The sequence below is a fragment of the Leguminivora glycinivorella genome, chromosome 2 (genome assembly GCF_023078275.1).
Source record: "Leguminivora glycinivorella isolate SPB_JAAS2020 chromosome 2, LegGlyc_1.1, whole genome shotgun sequence".
In the NCBI taxonomy this organism is placed as follows: domain Eukaryota; kingdom Metazoa; phylum Arthropoda; class Insecta; order Lepidoptera; family Tortricidae; genus Leguminivora; species Leguminivora glycinivorella.
This window is the reverse complement of record NC_062972.1, coordinates 13607217-13627679: the sequence shown is the minus strand read 5'-3', so window position 1 is coordinate 13627679 and position 20463 is coordinate 13607217. Positions and strand designations below refer to the sequence as shown.

General features: G+C 34.3%; 1 protein-coding gene across 1 annotated transcript in view; it reads left to right on the top strand.

Moving 5' to 3' along the window:
- Positions 1 to 17030, top strand: part of LOC125237831 (neuropeptide SIFamide receptor-like) — a 147399-nt gene extending 130369 nt beyond the window's left edge. The window contains exon 3 of the mRNA XM_048145042.1: positions 16242 to 17030. Within this exon, the coding sequence (XP_048000999.1) occupies positions 16242 to 17010 (769 nt within the window). The 3' untranslated portion in view covers positions 17011 to 17030. The remainder of the gene's footprint in view (positions 1 to 16241) is intronic.
- The last annotated feature ends 3433 nt before the right edge of the window (positions 17031 to 20463 follow it).

Below are 20463 nucleotides of genomic sequence, written 5' to 3'. Positions count from 1 at the left end.
ATGAACAGTTAAAATACTTTACTTCAATCGCGTATCGTAAAATAAATTAACGACTCAAACCGAACCCGATTTTATTACTTTACCTGCAAACGATAGTAATTTTAACAATCAGTTATAAAATCCTCTAATAAATAAGGGTGTATTCACATTACGTGTTATAAACGTACATTGTGTTAATAGGTATGTATTGTAGTTGTAGACCAATTAAAGTTAATCGAACGTGAGATAATCAAAAAAGCCCACAACGATTATTTTATTTAATAATAATATTTTTTCAGTACAGATGGTCGTTTTTTTACGCACTAGTTCGAGAAGTAGTTCATTATATGCCAGGTCGAATCATCTGTACTGAAAAACGTCGTACGATACACGTGCGAAAAGGAAATTCGTAACTCGTGTCGATTTAAAACACTCCCTTCGGTCGTGTTTTAATTTATCGCCACTCGTTTCGAACTTCCTTTTTTACGCACTTGTATCGTAATGTACTATTTCAGTACAGATGGTCGTTTTTTTACGCACTAGTTCGAGAAGTGGTTCATTATATGCCAGGTCGAAACTTTGAAGGCTCATCTGTACTGAAAAACGTCGTACGATATACGTGCGAAAAGGAAATTCGTAACTCGTGTCGATTAAAAACACTCCCTTCGGTCGTGTTTTAATTTATCGCCACTCGTTTCGAACTTCCTTTTTTACGCACTTGTATCGTAATGTACTATATCTCAAATTATTAAAAAGCTACACATTATTTGTTACGATGTTGGAACTGTTCCAAAATTTGATTTTTGTTGCAATAGTTATTTGTTATACAAGGGGGCAAAGTTGTATTTTAACGCCGAGTGTGGAATTGAAAAACGAGCATGTGAAAGGATTCTATAGTTGAACCAAGAGCGAAGCGAGTGGTTCGAGAATAGAATCCTGAACTTGCGAGTTTTTTAACACACGAGAAGTAAAATACATTTGCACCCGAGTGTAACACAAAACTTTTCCACTCACTATAGCGAGGAAACTACAACGCAAAAAATGTGTTTATCACTGCTTCCAGTAGTTCCACAGGTGGTAAATCATCTTTATTACTAGATTCATCTACTTTTATCAATTTTAAAGCAGTTAATTTGACTTTATTCAAGGTCAAATCACTTTACCCACTAGTGGATAAAATGCGTTTTTACCCGCTGGTATTAAAGGACAAAACACGTGTTTCCGAGCTAGTGAGGGGAAAAATGTTTTACAACATTATGAATCACATTATATTTTATAAACGCATCCACACTGAACACAACGTAAAATATGTCGCAAATTGGGTTTCAGTACTTATGGTGCTCTTTTATCGCACTAGTGCCAGAAGTAGTACCTACATACTTTATGTGCCTTTGAATATACCGAAAAACCTAGTGAATATGAGAAATGAGAAATGAAATACACGTGCGAATAGGAATATTTGTTTTTTTGCGCACTTAGAACGTATGTGTCTATTATATTTAACACCAATGTGGGTGCACCTTAGTTGCATAAACGTTGCCTTGTTGCTCACACTATAGAGAAGCTGTGTTCAGCCTTGAACTACAAAGGTCAGGGCGCTATCAGACACTATTTGTTATGTGCTGGATAGATACCGCGGAAACCAACGTGTACTTCGTAATCTCTGATTTTGAAATACTATAACCTTAAGGCGCATTGACACGGCGTGCGATCTCGCATGCGAGTTCTTACACTGGATTAACTGGCCTTTACAACAACTGTTTTAGCAGTGTTAAATTTATAAATAAAATAAATAGAAAATAAAAATCATTTGCTGACGTTTATGTAATAAACTTCAGTGTTAAACTGGTGGTAGCATAAAATATAATACCAAACCTACTTAGAAAAGGATTTAAGAATTAGAAATGAATAAACTGTAATAAAAAAACCGGCCAAGAGCGTGTCGGGCCACGCTCAGTGTAGGGTTCCGTAGTTTTTCGTATTTTTCTCAAAAACTACTGAACCTATCAAGTTCAAAACAATTTTCCTAGAAAGTCTTTATAAAGTTCTACTTTTGTGATTTTTTCATATTTTTTAAACATATGATTCAAAAGTTAGAGGGGGGGGGACGCACTTTTTTTTCCTTTAGGAGCGATTATTTCCAAAAATATTAATATTATCAAAAAACGATCTTAGTAAACCCTTATTCATTTTTAAATACCTATCCAAAAATATATCACACGTTGGGGTTGAAATGGAAAAAAATATCAGCTCCCACTTTACATATAGGGGGGGTACCCTAATAAAACATTTTTTTCCATTTTTTATTTTTGCACTTTGTTGGCGTGATTGATATACATATTGGTACCAAATTTCAGCTTTCTAGTGCTTACAGTTACTGAGATTATCCGCGGACGGACGGACGGACGGACGGACGGACGGACGGACGGACAGATAGACATGGCAAAACTATAAGGGTTCCTAGTTGACTACGGAACCCTAAAAACATCATTTTAGTGTTCCTGCATCAAGCTAGCACACATTTGCTAATTTAGTTCAGCCAAAATCTAATTTAGTTATAACTATTAATTCTCAGAATGAAACTACATATATCGCCGATGGACATCCGGCCATTAAAGCGACGTTGTTTTCCAATTTCCTCTAAAATTTAATTAAACTAGGTATCGATGTTCTAATGTAGGAACACTTTTATCAAAATTTGATTTTAGTGAAGGGAGTTACATACATCGCTCCTTGAAAAACATAGTGTCATTAAATGAAAAACGTCTTTTTTGGGTACAATGGTTTAAAGTTTTGAAATTTTTGAATTGTCAAAAATTGCCATTTTTACAACAAACTTGTAATTTTTTTGGCAGTTCTTGTTAGTTTTGTGACTAAACCTGATAGATGTAATAGTAAATTGTATTTTTTTTATTTTGTTTCTAAGATAATTAAGCTTAAACAAAAAGGTAGTGACACTTTTCCATTTATTTTTGTTTAGGGACACATGACAATTTTATATCTTCGTTTTACTTTGTGGAAAAATATGACACTATAGCCATTTTTTTATGAAATTTACCTTTTATTTCAATGAATAATTAGCAATCAAACCACCTTTTATATATATACATTAAAATTTATTGAATTAAATGACATTCGGTCTCAAACCCTGTATCTATTTAGCATTACTGCCCTTAAAAACTAGTGTAAACACTCCTGGCTTGCCCTCTGAAACAATAAAGTATAACTAAAAAAATATTAGAAACAAAAATCACTTTCAGTCTTGACATTTGCGTTAGTAATACATACAACATTTATTTTAATATCCATAAAATTCATGACATTTTATACAAAAAATTAAAATTGTCAGGAAAAAGTAACCAAAGTGCATTCAGGTTAAAATAAAAAAAAATCAAACGCAATAAAATCAACAAACATCGAAAAAAATTACTTAAAACTAACCTTAAAACCCGGTGTTCCTCCCTCTGGCCCTTCGTGTAGCTTCCATGCGATCAGTTATGGACCAGACCTTAATTTTAGCACAACTTGCCTTGTCGCGCGCGAGTCCATACATCAAGCACGACTTCAAGTATGGACTCGCGCGCGACAAGACAAGTTGTGCTAGAGGGGCTGATCAGTGTTACGATCAGTTTTTGAGGAATATTTTCCCATTCCTCAATAACTACGGCTTCCAGCTCGTTGAGGGTGGCTGGAGCAGGATCCCGTGACCAAACAAGCCGTTTTAACTCATCCCAGAGATGTTCGAGGGGTTCAGGTCGGGGCTCGTTGCTGCCACTCCATTACGGTGCATTCCGACCTCATGCAGGGAGTCCCGCACTATCAAGGCAGTATGGCAACGGGCGTAGACGTGCATGAATTGGAAATCAGGTCCAAAAAACTCAGCGTACGAGACCATACGTTCTTCTAAGATCTCCATAATGTAACTGCCTGCAGTTAAGGACCCCTCAAACCGACCACAGCCAGTGCGGGAAACACAGACGAGATCCGTTTTGCCGTCGATGGAAATGCCGCCCCAGAACATGCACGTAACTGACTGTTTCTTCGGTGAAGACTGGTGTAAACTGCTCTCCTTGACTGGCTGTACACCCTTTTGCGTCTATAGTTGGTATAAATGATCTCCTTCGTCTCGTTGGGGAACAAACTTTCCTCTATTGCTGCAACGTCCAATCTTTAAGCCTTATGGCAATTCGATTGGGGTATTGGCTCTGGCTTCAATTGGTAGCCCCTGTCAGCTCTTCGGGGTAATATTTTCTTCTCCCTCAATCTTCTTCTGATCATGGAGACACTCACTACAGTTCTTCGAGCTGTTCTAAGCAGTATCAGCAGCTCAGGAGCGATAAGACAGCGGTTCCGCAAAGAGGCCGATACAATGTACCGGTCGTCTCTAGCGGTGGTGCAGCGTCTTCTCTCAGATCTAGGCCTCCTGATGTAGCTACTGGTCTCCAGAAACCCCAACAAGACTCGTCGCACCCGGAAACGGATTATGCTTAGGCGTTCAGCAACTTGCTACTGCCGTAGTCCGTTTAGGAGCAGTATCACTTGAGCTGCTTTTTCTGGTGTTTTACCCCTATTGCCTTCAAGGCTTTTTTTTTCTGCAGGCGTTCGTCCTCGGTGACCTTTGGAGTGCAAAAGATCCACATGACATCTTTACAGCTCCTTTTAAAACCGTCTGGGGTAGCACACCTAGAGTCTCATTAAAATCGCATCAATACCTTTTTTTTTAAACCACGGCAGACTGGCGATTATTGTTTTTAAGAAAGTTGTACACATTTTCTCTTAAAGGGCTTTAATTGTACTTTGAAATGATATAAATATTGATAGATTACAGTCAATAAGATTAGAGATATTTTTGCTTGAAACGATTTTGCGCGAGGTGCGATTTTTTTTGACGACGTGGTATACCCTAACTTATGCGAAGTTTAGTCGGCCGCTTGAAATTTGCATGCTCGTGGCGATGTAGCAAATATGCTGGTGTGTTTATACTATTGATGATTGCTTTGAATTTTTGAGCCTTGAATATCGTTGAGCCATTTTTTACTGTAACAAACAAATATACTTATTTATGGCTAATAATTTAATTATATTAATGCACAAGAAATTTATCCACTAGCAATCATAGTTTTTACATTGTATCTTAAATTAATAATTGTGTCTTGTAGATCACAAAAATTGCAATTACTTCGTAAAAAATGATTATACAAAAAATAACCTTCATTTTTATTAGCGCTGTTTATAGGTATTTTACAAAAAAATAGAGTAAAATGTCTTTTTCATAGGATTTTATCAAAATTGTGTAGGTTTATGTGCTAAACTTAAATGGAACAATGGTATTAAACGTAATATGTCTAGAAGGTAATTAATCATTAACTGTTTTGTAATTTTAATTACCGCAAACCATGACATAAAACTTAAAGTGACAATAATCAGTCAACGTGTTTAAAGCTACCATTACCAGTTAAAGTGGCTTTAAACTCATAACAGCGGTATTCCATTTCTTTGCAAGCGTAATTATGGTAATTCATACAGTCAAAAATGACACTAAACAGATAATGACGATTCATTTATGCAAATTCTTTTTAGCGAGTTAAGACCATAACGTCATTTTAAGTAAAAGTACAGTACAACTTTATTTTTAACCTGCATTAAGCCTAATAGTTTAAAGCCAAACCGTCATTACGTGCACAGTGTCACTATACCTATCTCAAAACGTTTAGAATTGTTAAAGTACTAGTGTCATTATAGCAAAAATGACACTGTTACTTTAAAATGAAACTCAATATTGAATAGTTATTACAAGTTCAAAGTGACACTTTAAGGATTGATATAATGTTCCATAAGAAAATTGTCATACTTACCATTCAATCTCGCGGAACACCGTCACTAAACACAAAATGACAATTTTCGTCTTAGAGTTCACTACATTTTGATCGGCGTCCAGGTCATTATTGCAAACATGACATTGTTCCCGTCCCCCACGCGTCTATTCCCACTATTCGCCATAGTGACATTAGCGCCCCCTGTCGCCTCTAAGCGAGCTAAATTGATAGGTGTCTTTAACGCGCGACCTATCACAGAAACAATGAGCTATGATATAATTATGAGACACTATTTTGTTTAAAGATGATCCGGTTAATATGATAGGCTTTAGAAACTATCATAATATCAATAGATTCAAATCGATGGTCATTGGCACAGGGAACGCTTTTAAAATGAAAATCAGTCCGTTATTTTCTATTCATCTCGGTCGCATGTCAATATTGAAATTAAAATACGCAGACGATATAACTTGTGGTATGGCTACAAATACGTTATTTTGGTGAAGTGTCATACAGTTCTTAACATAATTATGTAGGTTAGGTACAGAAGTAGTCTAGCAAAAAAGAGTAGAAAGTAAAAAAGGCAACATCGTCGAGTTATCTTTTGCCACTTTTTAATTTGTGCTCTTATTTGCCAGCAATACAGAGTATTTACATAAATTTCAATATACATACCAGAAATAAATCATGTAAAATATTATAACACCTATCAGACAAAAAATACGAAAAATATGTTGAGACATTAGCTTAACAAACTTAATCCAAAGCTGATCCAACTTGAAATTAAACCTGTTAATATCAAAGCCAAATGGCTTCGTTTATTACGGGCTGAAGTTTAATAATATTTGATGAAGAGGTTTTTAAATAGGAGTTCTGAGAAATTAAGACGATAGTGTATCGAGTGTATACCTACTAGTAAGTCCTGCTATACATATTATCAAAAGAACAATAAACATTACTAACGGATAATCTACTAAATGTCAGTGTAAATATTTTTTTTTGGCAGAACGATATTCGGCATTTAATTTTTACGTATCTAACCATTTTACACATGTTAATTGTGTGTGAATTCTATTGTGTCTCTTTAATCTCCCTGACAGCGAAAGATCAATAAATCGTAGTATGTTATCGTCGCTAGCTATTTCTATCCCTCTTCCGTATTGACGCGACAGAGCTAAACTGCGTTTCGTTCGGCGTCTAACGTTAATAAAATATTGTCATTTCGGCTAGGCCGGCTAATATGTCAGATGGCATGATAATATAATAGAAAATCAAATGGCATTTAGAGTTATCTCTTGGCACAGGATTAAAACTTTAAGAACCTCTATTTTCTCAATTTGACCCATATCCTTTAACTGATGAGTCATAATTGTTCAATAAAATCAGTGTCGTCATGTTACCGAATAACGACCGACGGTGTAGCGTCCAATAAGCATACTTTTTTTTTAATGTTTCCGATAGATAGGTTTTTTCTTAGATTTTATTTAACTGTATAAATACATATCTACTAATATATCTTTGCTCTTAACCTCTCGTATGCTTAGGAGCAGATCTGCTCCATATTGTTTCAACTTTAACATGTAGTTATTATGACTAATATATTAATGACAATTTTTTGACAGACGCATACGAAAGGTTAATGTCCGACGAATCAACTTATTATATTTTCGTGTAAGTAATTCAATGAATAAACTTGCGCAAGAGGACATGCAGCTCTTATTAGCATATGTATCACATTTATAACACAACCAATTAGTCAGGTACCCTTTGAGCGAAGTTTATTTATGAGCGAATCTCCCTTTTAGGACACAACCAATGACCCACATACATTTAATTGTTATGACTTATGACATTTAATGAATAGCTTGAAAATACAATGTATTATACTATTAATGTTAATTGGTAGAATCTAATCAATGACCTTCATTCATTATGTACCAGTCACGATTATAAACCTTATTTAAATACCTTTTATCAACAAAGTACATAGATAAATCCCTGCTTAAAAGTAAATACCTAGAAAACATGGTTGTTTCTCTCTAACGAACAAATAGAATACTTATCAGTGTTCATCACAGAAATCAACGCCCCGCCCTTACCAAGATTTGAACCCAGAATAATCGGCTTCGCAAGCAAAGTTTCTACTCACTTTGCTATATCAGTCACCAAATCTTATATGAAGATTTAAAGAAATAGCATTTTGGCCATGCTTCGTAATTAAAATTATATTTTTCAAGCCACAAAAATATGATACTTTTTTATTTAATATCGACCTGATGGTGTGGTCCTTGTATGTTCGTAAATTTAATAATGTACAGTTAATAACACCCTTCGACACTGCACGAGATGATAATTAACCCAAATTCCGTTTACGGGTAAAATGCATCAATCAATGTAAACCACAGACCACCTCAACTAGTTATTTGAAGGAGTATGCAAGCCAACTCCAAAAGTCACCACACATGATGATCTCCCAATAGTAATTTAGTAGGTATGGGAACTCAATCGTATGATCTAGTTATGTCATCGCTCACAACCAGCAGTCCTGTAATTTAATAAATATTTATTAAAAAAAAATAGTTTTAGTGTTAAACCGGGAATGTTATACAATGTAACAGTAATAATTACGCGGCTCAAATCATAGTATTTTACCAGTAAAAATTGTCAAATAAATATCTGGTGACTACGCGATCGTTGTATACGCATTATAATGCGTTGTCTGGATAGTCTGTAATGTAAAAGTATGTAGTTAATATGCACTTACAACTTATGGCAGGTTGACTCCTTGGTACAACAACATCAGTACAGTAAATAGTAACCTTAAAATACATACTGTAAGGTTCTTATCCATCGGTTATAGAAACCGGAATATGAGAAAGTTTAATTTCCATTATTCCGTCTGGTTGACATATGAGAGTCGTATTTAATTGCACAATGTTGTGGTAACTTGAATTTTATTTGAAGCGACGTAAAGTTCAATAGAAAGGGGTTTTTCAAGTAGCAAAAAGCAAACCATTGTACATGCAGCCATTTGTAAAGTTTGGCGCCTCAATCTGTCAGACGGTCATGTTAAGAGTAAATTGACGCTGTACGTGACATTGGCATTCAATCTCGTTATTACCGATTATGTAAGCAGTAATCAAGTGCACGCGACTTACTGCTTATCAAAATAAATTTGGTCAAGTACAAATCTTGATGTATATTGTCCTGTCTGACTGTCTGACAAATTATTTTCTGGCAACTCAAATCCCTTTCAGGGAGTTAATTCTGGCTAGGATAGATATTCCATATTTTACATTATTAGTACTTATAGCTAGACTGCCGTACGTGTGCCGTAACATGTCATGAGTATTATTTTTACAAGCTATAGATTTCTTTAGAAATATTACAAAATTTTGCATAGTAGTTTATAAATATCTGCCGGCCTAGCCGAAATGACAATCGTTAACGCTAAACGCCGATTGAACCGTAGTCTAGCTCTACCAAAACGGAAGAGCAATAGAGACAGCTATCTACGATAACGATATTATCGTAAACGAATGTGTATTTGGCTACGTACCCTGTCCACATACATGTAGGTAAGTATGTCAGTGGGTATTCAATGTTCAAGTACTTGTATTGTTGAACTTAAAACCATCGTGTTTAACCAATGTATGTTCCGTTACGCATCTCACAAGGACATTATGCAATATTTTATCTATTTACATCATATTCGTGCAATTGTATGTCTAATTTCATCATCTCATTTATAAATGACAATGAACAACATGGTAAATATGTAAAGCAGAGCTTATAGAATCGTTCTTTAGGTCGCATAAATTAGAATGCCAAGGTTTCATCTGCTGGAAGTTCAGGCTGCGTAGACAAGAGGCCAATAGTTCTCGTTCCGTGGTGTAAACGTGATGACAAATCAGTAAGATCATGGGCCATTGAATCAGCGGACGAAGTCACTTTTAATTGGTTATTTTTGTTACTAACATAGGGGATAAGCGATTTAACTAACTAATAACTATTTGACCCATTTGTGAGTTTATTTAGTAAAACGTCCCACTTTGTCGGTTACCATTAAGGCGAGGTTTACTTGTATCCTTATATGAATATAAACTGCTAAATCGGCTTTATAGCAATCGACAAAAATGGGACGTTTTCCCGTGCACACTCACATTTGATGTCATAATAAACAGTGTATGATTAGTCATTATAATTTGATAAGTACAGTTATTGTTATCACCAATACAACCATTGTGAAACGACCGTACCTACTCTTAGTTAATATCAAAACAACAAACTTAGACTGTATTAAAACCTAATTAACTTTCGGTAACAAAAATCAATCTTCGCAAATTTTAAAAAGCTTAATCACATAGGTACCAAAATTAAAAGGAGACTCAAAAAAATACTTAAGAAATTTCTTTCGAGCAGTCTGTCGATAGCAGTTAATTCGCTCTTAATTAAGGCAGTTATGAGAACCCAATTTTTCGTAGAAATTCTTAAGCAATTATTTATGAAATACCTAAGTAAACTATGTAAATACCTATAAGGCAAATTGAAACATATACCGACATCAGATCGATATCCGAAAGATGTCATTATCATCGTGCGTCGCGCTAGCACCAACACAGCTAAACGTATGCAGAAACGAAATGCACGATATCTATCTAAAAACCTAACACCCTTCAAGTGCCCTAATGATATCAGTGTAAGTTAGAATTGGCCTATATATCTCAGTTTAAGAGTGGAGAGTACAGTCGGCTGCAGAGAAAAGGAGACCCCCTGCCATACAAATTTGCATGCAAGGGGGTCTATTTTTCTCTGTAGCTGACTATACCAGAGCTAGAGGAAAGTATCCAACGAAGTGGATCGATCAGTGACGGCGACCATAAATGAATGCGCTCGTAAAACGGCCCTGCGCGGGGGAATGGCGTTGTGTTTGAATTAGTCATTTACCATTATTTACTTTTATACCTACATAGGTAATACAGCTGTAATCATTATTTTAGAACTAAACGGGACTTAGTCGCGTAAACACTTACATTTACATAATATTTGGCCCGAGTTATCGTACGGTAGTGTAACCCCCTTATTCATAAACGTACTCTAAAGTTATCAAGCCTATAAAGTTCGTTTGTCCTTTTCTATCACACCAATACGTCGGAAAAGGACAAATGAACTTTATCGGCTTGATAACTTTAGAGTACGTTTATGAATAACGGGGTATGTGTTTACGCAATTAAGTCCCGTTTAGTTCTAAAATTATGAGTGCAAATCGTATTAGTTTAAATCAACTCACAGCTGCAATCATTTGCAATGTGTGTGTGTCTACACCAACATACCAACAGTAACGAACTTTGTTGTTCAACCCTGGTCGGAGCTCCTGAAATACTTCTCGAGCAGCTTAATTTGATCTTTATTATATTGACACATTAAAGCAGCTAGTTAAAATAACAAGTTTTAATTAGTGCCCGAAAACTGTCGAAAACGCTCATTAACCAGAGTTTGGCCTCGTACCTAGTTGAAAACCTGATATAAACTTTGAACAAGTAGCGGGAATAATATATGTATTAAGCCGTAGCACTTTTCACATCACAATACGGTTGTTGTAAATGTATTTAGCAATCTTGAGACCCTTTTCAGGGAGTCATCAATAATACTGATTTTTTTACTTTTGCTTGGTAGAAAAAAAGTTTAGTCGCAAAATTACCCAAGATAGATTTTGAACAGAGGTGAAAAAATCTTTTAAAAATCTGCAATATCATGCATGAGTTTGATTTAGCGAATGAATTAAACTCGCTGAGCCTTTTTTATAGGATTTATAGGTAAAAGAACACAATGAGCTTACAAAGTTCGCTCTTCTGTGTACCTCCCATGATTGGCATACAGTATGCAATAAAGTAAAAAAAAAATTCCAGTCTCATTGTCGCGTAATATTTCTTATAATAATTCTGAGAATTATTATATTTCATGCAGTAAATACTTTTCAAAATGTCCTCGTTGTCATGTATCGGCGCCACGTCAAATTAACAACATCACAACTAATAATTAATTGGTAATTATTGTGTTAAGCGACAAGACTGCAGGTTGTGGCACGTCAAGGCAGTTCAGTGTTGTTGGTAGCAAAATTAAGTAAATAAATAAGATAAATGATCCTTTCGGCAGTCATGTGATCCTACACCTCATTTATATACTTTAAAAATCAAGGGTTTTTTCCTCGCATGAGGCTAACTTGAGACTGACGTTGTCGTATGCATTGAAAAGGTGACATTTTTAAATCCTAAACGTCACTTTTAAGTCTATAAATTATGCTATAAGTATTGTTGGAATTGGGCGTTTCACCTTTCATCTATCTATAAATTTAAATATACGGCCAAAAATACATCCATATGGGTAATTCATTTATTAAATGAAATTCACAAGTACAAATTCATAAGTAGATATAAGTTATACATTGCACGCCCATGTCGGGTAACTATTGGGACTATATCATATACATTATACATACGTGTTATCTTTTGTACACAGTTTGTCAATAAATAGTTTCTATTCTATTCTATTCTATTCACTGTTTGTCTCAAGATTAAAATGTTAATAAATTATATTTATGTAATGTACATATTATAGTACATATAAGTACATAAAGTGTAATTTATAATTAGTATATTATGTACTAGTAATAGGACATATTGACCGGACATACACCGTGATTACCTTTTTGATTTTTATTGAGGTCCTAATGACGGTCTATATCAAGGTCAATATAAGTCTAATGAAACTAACCGTGAATCATTTAAAACTCTTTAAACTAGTAATAAGGTTGACAGAATAACAACCAAATTTAATAAACTAAATATACCTGAGATCTGAGTTGCATCCTAGGTAGGAGAACCTAGTCTTAAGAGGGCTTTCGTGTTAAAAATAGTGAAATCGCAACCGAGCGCTCGATCATACCGTATGTGGTATCAAATTAAAGGGCTTTGCGAGTAGTTTATAAATATATATCACATTATAGGACTTTTTCTACTTGGTCTAACAAAATATGAGAAAATGTCCAAAAGTGGTAATAATTGTACCGGTGAAGGCTCGTTTTCAAAAAATTGGCAAAAATCAATAATAGCAATTTATAATCACTAAAGCATAACAGCAATTTAAGTAAACGTTGCAGATTAATTTAGTACAAAACTTACTTCGATGTGATGTAGATTTTCAAAGAAATTGTCACTTAATTTTAGGTAATTTCTGAAAAAAATTGAATTCGCCTTAGGCTAGTTTACTCTTTTTCAAAAACTTAAAATAAAAATCTAGTCTGAAATGATTGTGGTACAGGATATACGAATTATAAATTTACCCGTTTTAATATTCAAAATTGTCCAAATTTTACAAATAAGATCGACTGATTCAGCTCTATACGTGCGTTTTTCTAAACGTGCATTAGAGAAAAATTCATAATTAATTTAGTGAGTTAGTTTTCAAAAATCCAGTCTTATAAAAATCAAGATAATAAGATGCTCTAACTGGAACTTGAATTAAATAAATCTATTGGATAACGGAAAGTGTAGTATTTCACCGACTAAAACTATCAACTTTACATTCTTTTGACGTTTTTTTTGAAAGCAGCCTTAAATAAATAATTATTGACAGTTTGCAACATCAAATCATAGTATTTGCATACGACCTCCATTGCGGCCCTTTGATTACCGGTTCCGCTTTTTGCAAGCACAGCCATTTATTTATAGTTCCACTAGCTTTTGCCCGCGGCTTCGCGCGTTCAATTTCAAAAATTGCGGAATGCTCCATACAAACTTCCACCACCCATTTTAGGGAAATGGGGGGTTAGAAGGACACGAAAATTAGCCTATGTCACTCTCCATCCCTTCAACTATCTCCACTTAAAAAAATACGTCAATTCGTCGCTCCGTTTTGGCGTGAAAGAAGGACAAACAAACAGACACACACACTTTCCCATTTATAATATTAGTATACGGTATAATAAATATTACAGGACATTTTTACACAGATTGACTGAGTGTCACGGTAAGCTTAAGAAGACATCCATGACTGACAATAAAGCAAAGATCTGTGTTCAGCATCAGCACACAAATAAATGCCCTCACCGGAATTCGAACCCAGGACCGCGGCTTAGCAGGCCAGACCGATCGTCAAAATATGTATCGGACATTTGAGGTACTTATTGAAATTGTGCTAATGTCAAAACTCAAGAACTGCCTACCTATTGCACCTAAAGTTATTGTGAAAATTGTCGAAAGCGGATTAGTTACATTAAAAATAAAATAAAAAATAAAATAAATAAAAATAGTTTATTTGCCAAAAAGTGTTACAAAAGATTTTACCTTTGACCACCACACTAGGCTAGGCCTGTCTCGTGCCCAAACATTACCATACATATAATTTACTTTTCCTAATTTAAATACTTTTCTCACTAATCTAATTTTGTTTTCTCATACACACTTTACACCTTATAAGGAACCTACGTGCCAAATTTGTAATCTCTAGGACCAGCGGTTTCGGCTCTGCGTTGATATGTCAGTCAGTCAGTCAGTTTCTTCTTTTATATATTTAGAAATAGATTAAGTAGGTTAATAAAAATGTAACTAATACGCTAAACCAATTATATTTAACAATTGTACGACTATATTAAGCGAAACGTTATCATGAAATCGTATTAATTAGAGTAATTAGAGCGAATTGTTTCAATCGTAATAGCAATCATATAACAAAGGTCTTTGAGAATAATAACCCAGTTACTGGATTTACTGACATACGAGTACATTTTCTAATTATATTCCTGAGCCTGGCCCCGCAGCTGAATGGCATTTCTGCGACGCCAAACGCCACCGAAACGCCGCAGAATATTAGTCTAGCTCTGTCGCGCCAATACGCAAGAGGGATAGAGATAGAAAGCTACGAAAGAGATATAATTGTGAGCGTTTGTGCATTCGGCTACGGTACAGATAAATTATCAAAAAAAAAATCTAAATCTAGGTACTAGGTACCTACCCTGCAAACTAAATCGGAAGTCCTACTATCGGAAACCTGCTAGCGGAAAAATCCTAAAAGATAATATTTATCTCTTGCTTACCTGATACAATCACTTTTTGTGTCCTATCCAATATCATTTATATTTTCATCCTAAAAAGACAAAAAGAACTAAGCTTAGCTTTAGTGAAATTGATGAGGAATTGCGATTTGCGGTAAAATATCCCCATACTTATGTTTGACACACCTAAAAACATTTACGGTTTAATTCTAGATTGTTTTTTGTGTTTAATTATAATCGTGTTGTCAAGTAGAGAGCTACTTGTAATAAGTAAAGACTTATCTTTTAGATACTGAAAATAAGATACATATTATGTAATTGATTGATAAAGTAATTGTTAACTAGACATTTATTTCCGTACCGGTACCATTCAGGTTTCGGGTTCACTGTTAGTGCGTTTTCACATTATCCGATCCGATATCGGAAGTAGGACTGATATCCCGTACATTTAAGACCCGTCTTGGATTTTTGCCTTTGAAATCCTTCCGACATCCGATATCGGATCGGATAATGTGAAAACGCACTTAGGTAGTCATGGAAACTTGAAATATGCAACAAACCACAATATCTAAAGAGAGCTGATGTAAGTGATATAAAATAACCTATTAAATATCTAAGAGCATATTAAAATCTTATACCTATCCACGGCACTTACAATTAGCTATTTCATCTTTTACGCAACATTTTCTATTAATTAAAAATACGAACATCTTGAATTTGATGTAAAAAGTTTTAAGGCTTTTGAACCCATCGAAACTTTTTTATTTGGGATCAATCTGCTGAGCCGTGAAATAGGTTATAAACAATAGAGCTGCTTGCTCCATTATTTGCCAGTAATTTGCATAATACTTAAGGGTCGGAAAATCGTAACAAAAAGATGAAATTTAACTTTTTATTCTATCTTTTACCCTCTTCCTTCGTAGACAGCGGAGAAGCCGAGATAGCAGGAATATTTTTTTGCGATTTTGTGAAAAGAAAATGCCTTGAACGATGCCTTCGAACTAGACGAACCAATTATTTCGCAAGACTGGCGAGTTGCTTACGCCCAGTTGAACTAAAACGTTTTCCAGAAATATCCTATCCGTTATTTAAATTTCATTCAAAAAACAAGTGGTTGAGAATGGTTTTCGAATTCTTGATGTCTGAAATTCAGATCCTATTTTAGAAAAAAAACTTGTTGTTGAAAACAAAGAGGTAATAAATATAAATATATGTACAAACAAACCCTTGAATTCCGAAGTCACTATAAGTCGTGGTAAATCTGATGCCCGACCTTTGCTAGTTGAAAACTGAAAACATCGAACGGATTCAACTTTTGATCTACAGTTGTCAATTAAGAACTGCACATGAATACATTTGATCATATATTAATTCTCTTTTTTCTTTTGTTTCAGATTCCTGGCCATCTGGTGGCCTTTGAAATGCCAAATCACCAAGCGCCGTGCACGTCTGATGATCGTGTTCATCTGGATCTTCGCCGTCCTTGTCACCACTCCCTGGGTGTTCTTTTTCGACTTGGTGGTGGTGTTTGAAGACAACCCTCATGTTCTCCTGTGCCTCGATGTTTGGCCAAATCCCTTGAGCGAAATCTTGTACTTCGTGGTCGGAAATCTAATTTTCTGCTACATCTTACCAATGCTTCTTATTACCATGTGCTACATACTCATCTGGATTAAAGTCTGGAGAAGATCAATCCCAACGGATACCCAAGACGCTCACATGGAAAACATGCAGCAGAAATCCAAAGTGAAGGTTGTCAAAATGCTCGTCGCCGTTGTGATCCTATTCGTTTTGTCCTGGTTCCCTCTTTACCTCATATTCGCGAGAATAAAACTTGGCGGACCAATTCAAAAATGGGAGGAAGAAATGTTCCCTATTGTGACACCCCTTGCGCAATGGCTGGGGTCATCAAACTCGTGCATCAATCCAATCTTATATTCATTTTTCAATAAAAAGTATAGAAAGGGCTTTGTTGCTATTATCAAAAGTAGAAAATGCTGTGGCAGGCTACGTTACTATGAAACCATTGCGTTACAATCATCGAGTACGTCAACGAGAAAATCATGGCATTACAATAATAACAACCACCCGTCAATAACACGAAGATCACCGCCCGTTGACAAGAATGCTGTGTCGTTTATATTCAACCACACGGGAGTATAAGATGGGTGTGTGCTATTGTTCTGGAACTAGTCTACAAAGCCCTCGTGTTGGCGCGCGCTGTTGGCGCATCGTACATCAGCATATCGAAAAATACGACTTATGTTAAGTAAACTTTTGAGTTCAGCAGTTTGATGTTGTCTGTGCTGGTGACTATTCCATAGCATACTCGTAAGTAACAAGAACATAATCAGTTGATGTTTTAGTACTGTGTAACTTTTATACGTAAGACGTCTAAAGTGTAAAGTGTTAAGAAGATTATTTTTACACTGATTGTACTTTTGTATCGCGGAAACTGCGAAACGCACATATAGCACAAAGTGTAAAAAATATTTAATAACAATAATATTAAAAGCTGTTTTGCTTAGATTTATAATCGAAGTAGCCAAACCTTTTTTTATTAGGTATTTGATTTTACATTTTGTATTTGTAGGCACCTGGAAAATAAAATACATTTTGTCTGGATAATTTCATAAGATCAATCTCGTATGTACCTATTATAACCGTAAAATATATTTCAATACGTATAGTCATATAACTTATAAATGACACTAAATTAATAGATAATATGGCAGTACAAATAAATACTGGTAGAAAATAAGTTTTGAAATGTGGTTGGTAAAACATAATGAAATATAAAATATAACAATTTTTCGTTGCATGTTACTGAAATCATATTGTATTTCGACGTAATTAAATAATTAATGTAACGTTAAAATGTCAAGGTCACAATATTTGCAACTTTTTGAAACACTGTTATTCATTTAATTTCTTCATTACATGTTTAGCTAATTTTTTTTTTAATTATAAGCTAATATATTTTATTTTTTATAGAATAATTGATGTATTTTTTTATTTGAACATTATTATACATGTTTTGATGACAAGCTAGACAATCTTGTAACTTACTTTTTTAAATGTAAAATGCAGGGTGATAAATTAGTAACAATAAATGAAATGAGAAGTAATCTTATAAGTACTTAAAACGACTAAGGTCCTACTATTGCGATGACGACAAATTACGTTATGAAAATTAATTTTCAATATAATAGTTATTTGCATCATCAAAAAATTCACCTCTATTAAATAAACGTAAACTTATATAATTGTAAATAATAGAATTATTACGGGGTTCATGAAATTGTTGTAAAAGGCTTTGAAAATATTGAAAGTTTTAACAAAATCTGTATTTAAAAAAGTTTTTTTATTTATCAATTAACGTGTTTAGTTTTAGTACAATGATTTGGCCAATCTTTACTTCAAACACAAAATAATTGAAACCAGAAAATTCAATTTCTCTCGCTATATCGTAATCCTGCAAAAGGATTCATATAGGAGGTGCAAGCACAAATTGCTCGCCCTTAGAGTTGGTCAAAGGCGCCTAACCTTCAGAGATAACATACACTAGAGAAATTTCGACGGGTACCTCGGCGGTCGGGGTGGTGTAACGGTTTTAGCACGTCAGCCGCGTTAGCTGGAGACCCGGGTTCGATTCCCGGCTTCGCCACCAGTGGGCTTGATCGCTTTTTCTTTAGTGTATCTATTTCAGTTTATAATTTATATTATAGTAGTGTTACTACTTAAAAAAAAACAAATCAAAAAATATTTAATAAAATAATTATAATTAATAATTTGTTCCCTACATCGTTAGTTTAAATTTTTCTTTCCTGTTTTCAAAACCGTTCGCAATTTTAATGATCTACTGGAGTAGACTCAGGGCATCGCCCTTAAGCCGCTTAGAATGCACAAAATTGAATAAATAATAATAAAATGACTTTGAGAAATAAATAACTCTCAGAGTATATATATATTATTGTATGTAAACCTATGAGATATATTCTTTACGGAGCCTTATGTAAGTTGTCTTAGTTGATAGAATATCTAATGTTGTTAAAGAGTAAACTTGTTTGAGGTAACCTAACATAGGTAGTTTTCTTTAATAAATATACAGGTAATAATTTCTCATTGCATTCTGTGAATGTACCTACCCAGCTGCAATGGAAGCGGTTTACTTTGGGTGTTTTTTCATAAATTTAATATACCTAACTACTACTTACAAATTCACAATAAATCCTTATTATAAATTGCAATTGCATGTTGCCCTTACAAAAAATACTGTACTACTTTAAAAAAAATTACATGAATTTATATAATTATAATTTTGGTTTACATGACGCACAATAGCGGTATCAAGAGATACTGTTTCCAGCCACAGAGGCCACATTTTCTCATAATTTTATGTTGTGCACATTCAGAGCCACTAGTGTAAATATCATTCAAAAGTATTCAGTTTCGTTCAAAAAAAATTAAGAAACACACTAAGTTACTAAAATTTTAAAAAAAAAATTTAAATTGTTGATTTTTCTGTTTAGCTTTAATTTTGTTTTCCATAAAATTGTATATGTGCGTGTCTATGTGGTGTGCTATATCATTGACAAAGTCGACGCTTGGAAGACTGAATTACTTGCATTATTCCTTGTAAAGGATTTGTAATATAGTAAATGGATTATAAATTCAGCTATTTTTATAAACATTGAAAAAATAAGGCAAGTCTTTGCACAGCTCATTATTTTTTAAATATTTGAAAAAATATACCTTTTAGGATGTTATTGAAAGTTTCAAAGAATATTTTCTCTTCTTTTAGCAATTTAATTTGCAGCAAATAAAATATGACAATTTACAATTCCACATAAATTCTGAAAATATTTATTAATGGTGACCGTCGTTTGCTGGTCATTGATCATAATATAATGCAATTTAGATTATACAAACGATAAGCTGAAAAGTTAACGTATGATGACCTACTACATATGATGTATGATGACATACTTCGTAACTATGTATAACATACTGAGATGATTTTAATAGAGGTGTGAATGTAAACTTAATCACGAGAGCACACTTAGTGATCGATGTTTTGTATTGAAATGAATTAAGAGGTTGCCACACAGGTTGCGCTGTACCAGTGGGATGCATAGATTACGCGATGCGTGCAACGTTGGACACCATCGTATTCAGTCAAGTATAAGTACAAGTCATTATTCACCTTGTCAGAATCTAAAAAGATGTAATTGGACTGTAGCCACAAGTGTATTGCAATCTTTTTAGTGGTCAAAGGGTAACATGTCGACGCCATATCCTCGGCGCACATACAGTCCGATTCGTGTTTTAGTTGCCTATACCAAGGATTATTTATATAAGATTTACATATGTACTTCATACTAAGAATCGTACCTCGATTTTTTAGAGCCACCTATTAAATACTATCATAACTACACGTATGACAATTTTTTTTTCAAGATGTGTATTGACGTGATATGATGATTTTAAAATAAAGAAATATGTCATTTGTTCTTATAAAAAATAAAAACACGCAAAAATATTTGGGGAAAATATGTAATTTTAATATCTAATTTTAAGCCTAAAAGGCCCATACATTTCAGGGGTACGCTTTTT